The sequence below is a fragment of the Phoenix dactylifera genome, chromosome 11 (assembly GCF_051530095.1).
Source record: "Phoenix dactylifera cultivar Ajwa chromosome 11, Ajwa_hap1_PhDact_Kaust_v1.1, whole genome shotgun sequence".
In the NCBI taxonomy this organism is placed as follows: domain Eukaryota; kingdom Viridiplantae; phylum Streptophyta; class Magnoliopsida; order Arecales; family Arecaceae; genus Phoenix; species Phoenix dactylifera.
Genome location: NC_143200.1, coordinates 3938666 through 3952734, shown reverse-complemented (window position 1 = coordinate 3952734; position 14069 = coordinate 3938666). Strand labels below are relative to the sequence as shown.

Below are 14069 nucleotides of genomic sequence, written 5' to 3'. Positions count from 1 at the left end.
ACAATGAAACTTGCTCTATGTAAGAACCTTGGTATAATGCAGCTTACACGAAAATAATTTGAATCCTTGACCCAATAACATTCAGTTTCATAACAATGAACAAGTTAACCATTATATACAACCAGAATGATCCTGTATTAAAGTAACTTGGAATCCTTAGGTTACTGCATATAAGAGCACCCTAAAAGAATATGCAGCATGGTCCTTTACATCACAAATAGAAGGTAGGAAATACAAGAAATGAAAAATTAAAGTGTGCTTTCTTATAAACATACTCATAATTATTATCATTAAGGCACACAAGCAGAGAGAAGAATGCATTTTCAGAGAGATCCATCATACAAAATAGCCTTCTTCGAGATATTTACAGATCCAGAGATCCACAAAATTTTCCACCAACGCTGATTACTTTTTGCACCAGCCAAAGCATGAACAGCTCTGTAACAATAAATAAATAAGTAAATAAGTAAATAAAAAAAATATGTGATTAAAGAAGGAGTAGATCATTCTGGAAAGGACTATCAAGCCCTAAAGGATTTCTTCTTACAAGGAGGTCACATGAAAAGGAGTCAATTACCAACAAAGAGACACAAAAATGCTCAACAGCAAATTACATGGCTAAAAGTTTCATTAGTTGCTAGAAATGGGATTTGAAGATGGAAAAGAAGCATTGAAAATACTTTCTCGCTGCATCTACCACATGCAATGTGTTTTTCTATTAAAGCCTTCTGATGCTACTTAGACAAGTGAAATATCCACAAGAAGCAGCTGAAGTAGACTCTCTTTTGTTTGGTATGGTGGAAGCGAAACAAGTAATGTTTCCATTAGAAGGTTCATAATAAACTAAATAAGATAGCTTATAATAAACAAGTAATTTTTCTGTTTCAAGATTAGGTTCGCACCAATGTATTACCAATCAGCAAACATGCATCGGCAGAAATATAATTGGAAAGAAATTTAATGGATAGTCAAGAACTTTTGGAACATAGAGATCCCAAAAACCAAAAAAAAAAAAGTCAATTGCACATGGCAAATGGCTTTCCACCGAATAACTTCAGAAGTACCAATATTCGAAAACAACTGGACAATTTCTATGTTTGAAATGGTTGGAAGTTATATTCATATCAAACATGGATGATGCTTAAATACAAATATGGAAAAGTCTATGCCCACCAAAGGGGCATTTAAATGCACTGTTTACGTGCAGACGTGGCCACACTTACCAAGGCAACCTGCCAGTGCTTGGCAACAAAAGACCCTTTTCATGCCAATGCCTTTGTGCTTCCTGCCAATCGCATGTGGCCATGTCCACATTAAGGCCACGCGCATAAAAGATTGTTTGTAAGCATAACAGGGCTCTACACATATTAGGAATTTTTAGTGCATTGCTTGCGAATCTAATTTAATGCTGGGTAACCCTATTTGTACCATATCTGTTTTACTCAAACCTTGGATTGACACAAGTACAACCTTGCATAATAGCAAAACCAACCAAGAAGAAGCATTAAAGTTTGAAAAATCATCACAAAGAAACACAAAAGACTCTTCTTAGTAAGATTTTACTGCTGCTTTTGCTATTATGTGCACAAGGGATAGAAGAAAGCACTCACTGATGACTCGTATCTCCTGTCTTGCTTGTGATCATTGGGATATATTGTATCATTAGAAATGATGGGAACTTTTGCTGATCCAGTCTGCTTTTCCTCCCTTACTTTGTTGAATATGTGCGTGTAACCATCAGCAGAGGAAGGATTATTTTCATCCCAGTCACCAAACTTGGGAACGGCTGACCCTTTTTCAGGCTGTCAATTAAGAAAACAATATCATATTTCTTTTATGTGAGCACATGAGAACAATTATGCTATTTCAAAACTAACAATTGGAAAGGAGAAATAAGTTTACTGTTTCATCGCCTCGACCACCAGCCTTTAATCTTGATCTTCCTGCAGAGTTGGAAGAATGCCCATGGCCACCTTCTGATGAACCCTTTTTTTCCCAGGAAGGAGAAGACACTCCACCTCTGTTTGCAGCTTTCACCTGATAATGGGGGTGAAGGGGAGAGTGTTCGACACTGTGGCTGTGATCTGATCCACCACTTGTTCTGCCTGCCCTCCTCTGTGGTTCACCATAACGGTGATACGGCGAACCTGTGGCAGGTTTCTGAGGTACGACATCATGGCGTAAAGGAGAGTCAGTGAGTCGATGACGATCATCTTCTCTGCTTGTGCGTTGCTCATCCTTGGGCTTAGGAGCCTCAGAATTAGATCCAGTCCTAAATGGTGGGGCCTGAACTGGAGGAATCTCTTCAGAAAATGCTTCTGGGTTTTCTTGAGGATCATTCGGATTGATTAATTTCCCTCCAGCTTTACCCTTGCGTGCATTGTCGAAATATTTAGTGTAAGGGACATCTCCATCACCTTCCCAATTGCCAAATTTTGGAACATGGGCATGTTGCTGCATTCAAATCAAACAGCAGCTTGTTACACCCACTGAGAAATGAAATATAATGGACACCTTGTTCTTGTGAAGAAAAAACTTTGGCATCAAGACATGGGTTAAAGTTTTCATCCTGCCATGGCCATTGGGTACTTCCATATTGCAATTTTGTACCACTCGCACTGAAACAAAAGATAACAAAGAGAATAGACAATCTAAGGCAGAACAGAAAAGCAGAGTTGAGAACTTCAAATATATTCAGATTGACAATTTACTGATGCATAAAATGATGCGATTACTTTGAGATTAGCAAGTGCCTAGTTAGTTAAGTATACATCATCCATCTATATCATCCACAAAAAGAGAATCCTTAATGACATAAAATAGCTTCTTATTTCTCTAAGTGAATTTTTATCAATTAACCTTTAAAGTAGACCAAATACAAAAGAATGGTGGAATTGAACTTAGGTTTCTTCAACCAAGAAAACATCTCTAAAAATTCCTTTATCTTTGACCTCATTTTACTTTAATGACAATACGCATTCTCATTTCTCATATGTCAAGTTTCCTCTATAGGCAGCTAGTTTTCGCCATCCACTCTTTCCCCAGACATCAAAAAGTGATGGCAAACTGAGTCATACACTAGGCCTTTGAGAAGATGGGCTCGAGAATGTTGTACTGTTGGAGAAGTAAGGGCCTCAAGTAATATGGATGAAAGTTTCCAAAACTAATGGGCAAGGACTAAATTAATTGGAAATTTTCGATATTGATATCATATACTGGCAATCATTTATCTTGACTATTAGCTGAAGGACTTCTAGATATTCAGTGGTAGTATTTGGGTCATTTCGTACATCCTGGCAGACACCTTGCACAATGCTTCTTTAAAATTCTTAACACTCCACACTACCTTCTTAATGAAGGTACTCCCAGCCTCCCAGAAAGACCTTGGTCTGTTGTAAACAAGTTCATTCTATTTTAAACTAGTATTGTGCATTTGAAATGCACGTGACTTGAAAAGAGTCCGAAATGGTGAAGGAAAACAAACACAGATGATGGAACCATGTATCATACGTGGATTCAGAACCAGGATGGAGTTGAAATGGGACAATTCCCATTATAATAGTAAGATAGACAACCATATTCAATCAAATGACAACTGATTTTTCAATCATGCAATCTCAGTTTGGGCAAGCATACGTATGCATGAGAGAAGGAGGGAGAGAATTTAGGTGGATCTCATTTTCTAATGGTGGTCAAGGTCTTCTAATATGATTAGATTTAAATAAAACTTAATACAATATTGTCATCTAAATCTAAAAATTAACATAATATTATTATCCTATGGCTTGTAGAAGTGAGTTCGCATGACTTAAGAGTCATCATTGGAATATAAAATGTCCAAACGAAGTGCTGCCCTTTGTATCTTGCCAAATTCCAACAAGAGAAAAAAATAGTACATTTGGCAAGTCAAAGATTTGGATGAGATCAAAGTTTTAAAACTTAATTCTGGCTTCAGTTTCGATTCCCCAGGTCTAGTTCTGCTTTCAGCAATTTCGCTGCTTCCATAATTTCACTCCTAGTTTTGAGATTTTGGTCAAAAAAGTCAGAAAAAAAATTTCAAAAACAGAAAAAAAAAGGAAACAAGGAAAGCAAGGCAAGTTATTTCACATCATGTTATTGTGTTTTCTGTTATCTAGAATCGTAAAGGCCTGGGTAGTTTTAGGTTCAAATTTAACTATATTAAGCGTAAGTCATTAAGTATCTCAGAATAATGTACTAATCTATTAAGTACAAAGACCAAAGATCGCTCAGTCAAGCATAAATTAACAAGACAAGTCTACAAACATAATTAGACATACCTATTTAGTACCACAATAGTGAATATTTTAGTAACCTATTCAAGCAAGAAAGAACTCAGTAACCATATTCCGTTCTATTTTACTTAATCACCTGTCTAACAAAGAAAAGTCAATCTAAGTATAAGTCATTTTAATCACCAATATAAGCAAGAAAAAACCCATCTATGTAAGAAACCATTTTATTTCATTACTTTATTTTAATATTTTATGTTTCTGAAAAAGAAAAATCTATGCAATGAGAGAAAAATCATATCAACAAATATGTTTTTAATTAGCAAAAAAAAGTAGAAAAAATTCAAAAAACAAGACAATCAAATAAAACATAAGCATATCAATTTGTATAGGGGAAAAAAGAACAGTTTGTTTCACTCCAAACTGCCAAAACTGGCCGTAGTCAACCAAAATAACCAAATCTGCTAAAACAGTTGAGACCTGCTGAAACTAACCAAAAATGACTGCGACCAAAAATGTTAGTTAATTTTGGATTGATTTTAGGTGAAACCGAACTGTTTTGGACAAACCAGATTGGTCTTAGTCAAAACTGACATGTTTTGGCCGAAATGGATCAATTTCAGACCACACTTAAAACCTTTGAAATGATGATTGAAAACAAAAGGAGATATGCAAGCAAAAAAAAGAATTTAAAAGATGCGAGAGTCTGGGTTTTAAGAGAGATAGGCATGGGTTAGGATGGCTTCAAAGGAAAAACTAATGGTCACAGGACTGCAAAAACAGACAGTAAGTATAGTGGGGGTTGGGCGATGTAAGAGTTTACATTTATATCAGACTCCTCGAAGGGCCAAGGAACGTCGATAAGAATGAACTTGGTGAGCTTCATCTCCCCTCCATCAACAACAACAGAAGAAAAGAAAAAAGAAAAAAGAAAAAAGGGAACCACTACTTTATTGCCCACAATATCTCATCAGCAAATTTTTACATTTGTTTTTCAGCTTCAGTTTCTTTTAAAAATCTTTTTAGATACTTGGTTTATATGATTTACAATGTTTTTTATAATAGAGAGAATTATGTTTAGCAAGTGGACATAAATAGAAATTTGTAGCCAAGGGTTCACTTGGAGTAGTAAGCTTCCCTTTTGTCTGAGACCAATAAATACTTGGTCAAAAGAGCTAGGAAAGATTGTTGCCATGGATGGCTCACTAAGCCAACTATGTTCATATCCTAGTGCATCCTGACACAATTAATGTGGGTCTATCTCCATCCAGCTTTAGAAGGCAATGACTCAATTTTGATCTAGTCTAAGAGTGATAGTGGCCTTTTCTTATTAGAGGTGATGTTACAAAGATTACCGCATGAATGATTCGTGAATGACAAACTTCACTCAAAAATACGGTTTTTGGAAAACAGTTGCAATATGTAAGAGTTTAAAGGACCGCATAGTGAATATACAGTATGCAGGCTGCATACACAAGAGCAGATGCGTTTTGTATTTTTTTTTAACTATATAAAAAAATAAATAAAATACATAAAACACAATAAAAAAATGATGATAGTAATATTTTTTAAAAAATAATACTAATATTAGTAAAATAATAATAGCTAATAATTAGTGTTTATAACTTAGTACCTAATGCTAGTAATAATTATTTACGACATAATTGAAACCAATCTGACCTAACTATCTGTTTGAAAATGCTCCATCTGCGCATGCCTCTGTAAGAGCAGGCCATATAATTAGTTCCATATTCCTAATTAGACCAACTTTTCGGCCCTTAAGCAGTATGACTGTATACAGTAACCATGCGGTGCAGTCAAGGGACAGCATCCACATATGCTGCTGCATATGTGGCATCATGCACAATATTTTAAAACGCTGTTCAGAAAGGAAAAAGCTTAAACCCAATGAAACCCCTTAATGCAGAAGTTTAGCCAGCCTAACCTGAATAAAAAGGTGACTCTCATATAGGGGTAACCATAGCAAAGTGGCTTTGATTGATTGATCTGATATGACACAGACAGAATTATTAAACTCCTAACCATTTAACTTCTAAAATTGTTGACATTCAAGCTCTAAGATGATGCCACAAAAACTGAAGAAAATCTCACTAAAGCCAATACTTTCGTAAAGAGATGTACAAACTTGCATTAACTAACATGATATGAACCTTATGTAGCAAAGAGATCTTTCAAAAAAAATGATAGAGATCTTTAAAAAAAAAATAACAGCAGTAACAGAGACCATATCTGAATACGCAAATAGACAAATCCAAAATGAAGGTTATTTTCTTGCTCAGGTAATTTATAAAAGGAGTTCTAGCAAAGAGAGAGGATCTATGCATGGTGTTAATTAACTTGGAGAACCCTAATGATTTGCTTGGCATTAAGAAACAAAGATGTATACTAAGGGTACATATCAAAATTATTAAAAAGTGATATGCAACAATAATGGTTTCGAAGTGAATCATGGTTTAAGTTGGGCTCCTACCAAGAGTTGGCACGCTACAATTTCCTACACCCCTCTATAAGAACTCAATATCCAGAAGGTTGTAGTGTAGAGTATGATCTTGGCACATTAAATTGCATAAATTAATAAGACAATAAAACAGTTGATTCATTTGCTGGCACATCTTAATCTTCAAAACATCCTAAATTCTTCATTTATCCTGAATGTCATACTGGGGGGAAGCCATATCTACACATGGAACATCATTTGGGCAACCAACTTTTCTCCTATTATTCTTTTTCATACTGCAGCTGAGATGACCTTTCCTGTTTTTTTGTTTTCAAAAAGTATGTTTACATCACAGAATATAAGTTCCTCATCTCACACAAGATAGATTGTTAGTGCAGCATTCCAAATATCCATAATTCCCAAAGTTCTCAGTAGTGAACCATCTCAAACTCAATAATCTCGACTTTCCTCTCTTCAAGAAAGCATTTCGGACCAAAAAGAAGGTGGAAAAATCCAGATAAAAGGACAACAGGGTACCACAAATGTTATAACTCCAAATTCCCCATGCCTCATATGCGAAAACCAAAACTTTGTATTCAAGAAATCACTAAATGCAGGCTAAAAATGAAACAAGACAAGGTGAAAGATCAAAAATAAGCAGAGATTGTCAATAGGAGAAAAACCATGCGCTCACACCCGTGTCCATCTTCCAAAAACAAAATTCAAAATGTTTGCATCAAGAGATTATGACCACTTATCAATACATGGCCCTGAGATCAACCCACAAACCCCAAATTTTCAACTTCCCCCCCTATCCTCATCCCAACAAGTGAATGCTAAAACCAGTTCCACGCACCGACAGGCTAATATAGCCAGGTGAACAGGAACCAACTAGTCATAAATCATAATAACTATCTCACCATCCAAAAATACCACCTTTGCCAAATTAAACCCCGAACCAACCAAGAACACACTAATCCTTATTCCTTCATCTGTTTCCCTGCCAATAAGGAAAGACAAATAAAGATCACTGGTATCCAATTCAACTAGGAAAATCTTCGTTCATAAAAACACAAGCTGAAATCTCCATAAACTCCTCTAGAGAAAATCACAATAAACAAACAAACAAATAAAATAATAGAGAGAGAAGAACAAAAGGAAACTGGCAGCCCCTTCAAAATTCCCACCCTCCACACCTTCCAATAACGAGACAGCATAAACCCACATCAAAACCTTCACTTCACGCCGCCAAGAACTAAAATCCCACAAAATCTTGGAGAAATTATCACCATACGATACAAAATCCATCAAATAACTAAGTTCTTAAAAAAATCCACAAGAAAACACCAACAAAAGCGCACCATAGCTTACTTAGAATAGCAAAACAAGCAATTAATTCTCAGAAAAAAACGCTCAAAGATCGCACCTTTCTCATTTCGCATAGATTTTAGCAACGAAATGAAATAATCCCCCATATAGAGGTACCCATTAGAAGCCAATAAACTCACCGCCATGTGGATGCCTCCGATTCCAAAAAGAGGAAAGATTCCTCAAAAGGGTAACAAAAGCGCCTTCTGGCCCCTCGCTTCCCGATCCCGTGGGGTGGAATTGCTCGAAAAGATTAGGGCTTTTTGGTCTCGGAGGCGGCGGCGGCGTAGATGCCCTTGGAGAGAATAAAGAGAAGGGCGAGGAGGATCAGAGGAACAATAATAAACCGAGAAAGGGTGAGAAAGGTGATGAGGAGAAGATTAGGAGTAGAAGCACCGACCGACGCCGCCGGTCATGTTTGACCTTTCTTTATGCATCGATACGTACTCTGTATTTATCTCTGCATGTAGGTCTGTATTTATCTCTGCACCTGGAAAAATTTTCACTCGCAGTTTTTTCTTTTTTAAGAAAAAAAACCTACTTTTGTTTAGAATTTTGGAATCTCTTTTACATTATACTCATATTTATAATTTTTTAATAAACACATTTTATTTTAAATGTAGTTAAAATATTACATCAATATTCTCTAATAACAATATTTTATATGTGGATGGATTTATACTGTGCATGCATGTGTCCATGGCTGGTATAGTTAAAATATTTATGTATTCATTCATGGATGGCGGCATAATGGTCTAATAAAAAATCTAAAATAGAATGATTTTGTATGTGTACATGACAATAACATTAGCAATCAATTAGTTGTTGGAAGGATTCATGGATGACCAGTAATAGTCTACAATACATCTTATCTGAAGTGGGTAGTTGCTATCTCAAGAAAGATGCAATGGAGGAATACAACAAGCTTAAGGAAATCGATTTGGGATACACTGGTTTTCGTTGTGTAAACACTGGAAGCTTATTTGAATGCTAGAGTCATGTTGTAAACCTTTTTTTTAACCCAAGTGAGGGAGATGCTCAACCGGCAGTCAATTTTTCTGCAACTCCAAGTTTTTTTAATATATAATTTGGAAGAGTCGTATAATTCTAGTATAAACACATATATTAAAATTAAAAAATAAGATATCATGAAGAGGAAAAAAATAGTGCCATGGTTTATCCAAAGAGCTTAATCCGAGTGCTTTGCCATATAATCTAGTCTACAACACTGTCTGCCTTGTGATAGATATGAGTGGTCCGAAAAAAAATACAGCTCCCAATCATATTCCAAATATCTGGTAATAAAAGAGGTCCATCTGTCTCTGGGTCTTTTCATCCCTCTAGCTATATTTTAACTACCTTCTTGGTAAGTGGGACCTCCTTTGTTTGAGTGGAAAAAAAAGTTCAGCCACAATGGTCTCTGTCTCAAATATGAAAGTGAAGTAATTTATTTTCCACAAGCTCTCTTTTTCCTTTTCAAACTCAGATATTTATTAAAACAACCTAATTTGTTTAGAGAACTTTACGTAACATTTTTTTATTATATGCGATAAAGCACTATGGAAAATCTCCAACTGCCAATCTCTAGGCATGCGGCAATTTGAATGCAAATAATTGGCTTCAGGGTCCCTTGAGGATATTGAGATGCATGATCATTGTATTTAAAAGTTACAATGTATTTTGAGATTGGTTAGTGTTGGTGAAGGATTCTCCACAAGGCAGAATTGTGTTCGTATCCTTGAGTGGATTGTGCAAGTATACGGGGGGCTACGGTTCTATACTAATAGCTAAGGATAAACTAGGATAAAGCTAGATAAATAAAGCAAGGAATTAAAGATAAATGCAATGAGAAAGTAAAAATAAAGATTAAAATAAAGATAAAAAATAGGTGTTTGATTGGCCAAAAGATTCTTCTTCATAATTACATTCTCATATTTATATAATACATCTATTAACCGCCCACTTCTAGTGCCACAAACTGTTTATACTTGTTTTCCATATGCCTTTAATTGTTCCTCTAGTTCTGTCCCATGACTCCCACCTTTTCTCGTTCCAGCAACCACTAACATATGGCTATCGCCTAGCCATACATTATTGAAATAGGTTGGCTTTAGACTTGATATCTTAGCCCTGCTTGGCCTATACCCTTTATTTTTCCTATGATTATTCAGCCTATCATGGTTGAACTCCATTCGGTTTGTCGGATATCACGTAACAACCCACCTAAGTTATTCTATTTATTAGATTTATCTATGTGGCATCCACCTAGGATGACCTCATAGGTTGTTAAGATGTGGTGTAAATAATTAGCATATATTCTGATTCAAAGCCTAATGGCATTTATAGCTAACATAAACTTTTATCCTCAGTTAGCAGAACCAACTTGCATCTATAATCATTTGTACATGACATGAGTTGGTTAGCAGCTACTATAGATTTATGAAAAGGATTAGTTAGTTTGTGTTTTGCATCTAAGAATTTGAGCAAAATCTTAACCTGAGCAGCAACCACGCTATTTTGCTGCTTTCAAGCCCTACAAAGACTCTTATTAAGAAATTGTGTGCAAATAATGCTATTGTGAATAGACTATTATTTGGATCAACATTTGGCTTTTAAAAGAGTGATAGAAATTTGATTACTTCAACACATTATGAAAGAATAATCAAGGGAACTAGTTGGAAAGGGTGTAAATTCTAAATCTAAAGTTTTCTAGGAGTCATAATAAAAAAACAAAAGAATTTAGCCAATTGAACTAAACCTTTATCATAGTATACCTTACCCACTTATGCTGTAAATATACACATTTGAATGAGTTGCCTTTGAGGATGGATGGTGGTAGATGGTGTGGTGGCGGCGGCTAAGAGCCACCAACTAATTATAGAGTGTTTTATGGGCTTCCATAGGACATGCATGTGTGCATATGGGTGGGGGAGAGATTAGGGTAGGAGTCCCACAAGTTAATAATATGAGTAACTTTTTGGGAGGCGAACAGTGTGGCGGACTGGGTCGCTTCCTTTGCAACACATCACTCTAGAGCCGTCATATGGGGGGCATTGGAGCATGTGCCATTAGCATTAAGAGTATTTTGTACTGTGACTATTCTGGACGTACTCATGGCCGTATATAGTGAGACGCCGATACATCAAAAAAAAATAAAAAATAATAAAAAATAATATGAGTGAGTTTGTGTGGTCTGCGTTGGTGGACACTCTGGTGTGCATTATATATTTGATAGAATGTGGGTCTTCACAGATTGTAAGCTCTTAGAGGTGTGCATGAATGGAATTTGGATTGGTGGAAAAAAGAGAAAGGAACACCGAACAACTCCCTAGCTCTTGGTGTGTATAGCTTGTCGATTTAGAATCAGATGGTGATCATAGAGTAAAAGTTGACCAACATTTCAGTTGGACCACTCTGGATAAAAGGCAAGTGGCTGGAGGTTAGATTTCAATACTAAATCACAGACAAGTGTAAACCCAATTATTTGGAAAGGACATAATAAAAAAAAGTTGAGAGGAAAGGAGAGAAATCTACCCTATACTCTAATTATTTTAATTAGGACTAGGTTTTTAAGAATGAAAACATCCAAGAATTAAAATTAATTATTCATCCTATAAAATAATAGGATATTCAAAAGTATAATGAAGGCCACAATAATCAACCATAGGTTATAGCTCTAGAAATAATGAAAACGACTCTAGATTGAAGAGCGAGCAGTGATAAGGAACCAATTTATCTTGCCAATTGGCATTGTGGGAGTCCATTCATACCGTATGGCACCCATTCGCATCATATATACTATAAGGCAAACCATTTCCTAGTAGTAGATGATGTAGAAGCTAAGATTTGTGCATCATCTAAAGAATTTAATACAGTGCATGAATGAGACCTATGGGCTAATCTGTTGAAGGCTTTGGTGGTGGGCCTTCTGACAAGGACCTGTAATTTGGAATCTAAGAAGTTGGTTTCTTCCACCGTTATGCATGCATAAGACTTTGGTTAAAGTTAATTAGGACCACATTATTGTCACCATCGCAGTTTCGTGATATTTTATTTTCTGATATGATTAGATATATTCGGATGCAAGCCATCTATTCAATCAAAAAAAAAAAATAAAAACAAAATGATGCAAGCACCTAACAACTCATCAATATGGTGGGTTCCACAAGGTGTATAAGTTGTTTGATGACTTTCTTCCAAAATACAAGGATCTTTTCATGAACTGTGCCCATGATAGGTGACTCTTAGAATCAAACAATATTGAGAGCTTATGGAAGGGAAGGCTACGAGCTTCAACAAAAATCCTATGGAGACACCTATATTTATAGAGCAAAGCCTCAACAAGTATTCTTTGATTTAGACCCCCTCAAATAAGGAAGAACCGGCTCTTAATAAAATAAAGAGCTAGTAGATTGAGCTAGTCAAGTCATCAAGCAAATATGGTAATATCATAGAAGTAAAAACTTTATGATAAAATCAGGTTAAATATCATTAGGTAAGTATATTTAAAATCATAAAAAGTAGGATGAGCTAAATAAATCATATGATGACCGTGACATCGAGAGAGCATACGCCTATATGTGCAATGGCATGCCATTCTCACCAGGCTGCACCACTTCATGCGTCTCACACACGCGCGCGCGCGCGCACACACGCATGCATGCACATGCACACACACTATAATATATTTTGGATGAAAGGTGGCTTCCAAAATTGAACCTTCATCAAGTATTGGCAAATTTTAACTCACACAGGGTTCTAATTATGGTTCTAATTAAGCGACCTAGGTCTTGTGAACCCTTGTTTACAGGTTTTATCAAACCAACTGCACAAGTTGCAAATCTAGGTTCTTTTGGGTGGCACATTGCAATCATGCATCAAAATCTTAGATTTCATGAGTGCTCTAGAGAATAGCATTAATTCTTTTAGGTTGTGACCTCACAGCCATAGATGAGCTCTCTAGAGCCTTTTGTACAACACACCTTACCCTTTGGGCCTTGAACTCATTAAGAGCATAAGCTCTTCCTCTGATTGTTGCAGTTGAGCACTAACATCATAAGGATGGACATAAGGATTCTCCAGTTTCAATTCTCCTACTAGTCACCTTTGCAGCTTGTTATTCCTCACTAGGACTATTTCATGAGATCTCCACTTAGGTAGGTTGGGTTGCCACTAAAAATGACTAAATAATGGGCATTAAACCTATCCCCCTTGATGAATTGTGGACTAGCCTCCCTGCAAGTCCCTTAGCAAATGGTTCACCTAGGTTTTTGACAGACTTAATATAGTTTATAATGATTGCACCAGCCTTCTTGAGATCCTTAACAAGCTTAAATCTAGGTCTAATGAATCTGTTAGTTTTGGAATTCTCCTTCTTGTTCTATACCTTAGCTATACTAGCTTGGCTGTCCCAATTAACAGACACTGCCTGAATTGGTTTTGCTAATAAAGTACATCAGTTAAAAGGTTCTTAGCCATTCCACCTCTCTGCTAGCAGTCTCAAGAACCCCTAACTCAGTAATGGTGGAGCAAATCATGAGTTTCAGCTAAGTGGATTTCCAAGAGATAGCAGCTCTTCACAAAGGGAACATATATCCACTCATAGCCTTGGTTTCATCTGAGTCTGAGATCTAATTGGCATCATTGAATCCCTCAAGAACAGTAGGGAAACCTGTATAATGGAGACTTTAATTAATAGTTCTTTTGAGGTCCCTTATAATGGAGACTCTTGTAGTTTGCTAGGTAGTTCAAAGATCCATTTATTTAAGCATATTTATATTGGTTAATTCCTTCTCCTTTATTTGTACTGAACTGCAGCGATCAAAAAGGAGTAGGCACAAGTTTACAATCAAAATAGTTAAACCTTTTTCAACAATTTCTCAACATATTTCAAAACTATGTTGTCATCATTTTTAATTAATTTAATATTAAGTATAACATCAGTTGTACCTAAATCCTCCATATCAAAGTTGCACAAAAGAAAACTTTTAGTT

The 14069-nt window shown here is 36.0% G+C and overlaps 1 protein-coding gene across 8 annotated transcripts; it reads right to left on the bottom strand.

Annotated features, from left to right (window-relative positions):
* Positions 1–111: 111 nt before the first annotated feature.
* LOC103710585 (RPM1-interacting protein 4) lies at positions 112–8480 on the bottom strand. Of its 8 annotated transcripts, none has more exons than XM_039128378.3 (6): positions 8217–8480; positions 2574–2618; positions 1903–2454; positions 1611–1802; positions 1224–1285; positions 112–438 (listed from the first exon to the last, which is right to left on the bottom strand). In XM_039128378.3, coding segments are annotated over exons 1-6 (858 nt in total). In that variant the 5' UTR covers positions 8223–8480; the 3' UTR covers positions 112–437. The 8 variants fall into 8 exon arrangements, with proteins under 8 accessions (XP_038984306.1, XP_088562610.1, XP_038984308.1 ...); XM_088706484.2 differs by lacking the exon at positions 2574–2618 and adding an exon at positions 6196–6257 and having other exon boundaries at positions 8135–8220; XM_039128380.3 differs by lacking the exon at positions 2574–2618 and having other exon boundaries at positions 8135–8480.
* Positions 8481–14069: the final 5589 nt, after the last annotated feature.

What these genes read in the sequence shown, in the direction of transcription:
- LOC103710585 (XM_088706484.2), bottom strand. Translation starts at nt 8,183, where the DNA reads ATGGGGGATTATTTCATTTCGTTGCTAAAATCTATGCGAAATGAGAAA. An exon ending in GTGGTCGAGGCGATGAAACA is followed by an intron (nt 1,803 to 1,902) that starts GTAAACTTATTT and finishes CTTAATTGACAG; the next exon opens with CCTGAAAAAGGGTCAGCCGT. An exon ending in ACAGGAGATACGAGTCATCA is followed by an intron (nt 1,286 to 1,610) that starts GTGAGTGCTTTC and finishes TGCGATTGGCAG; the next exon opens with GAAGCACAAAGGCATTGGCA.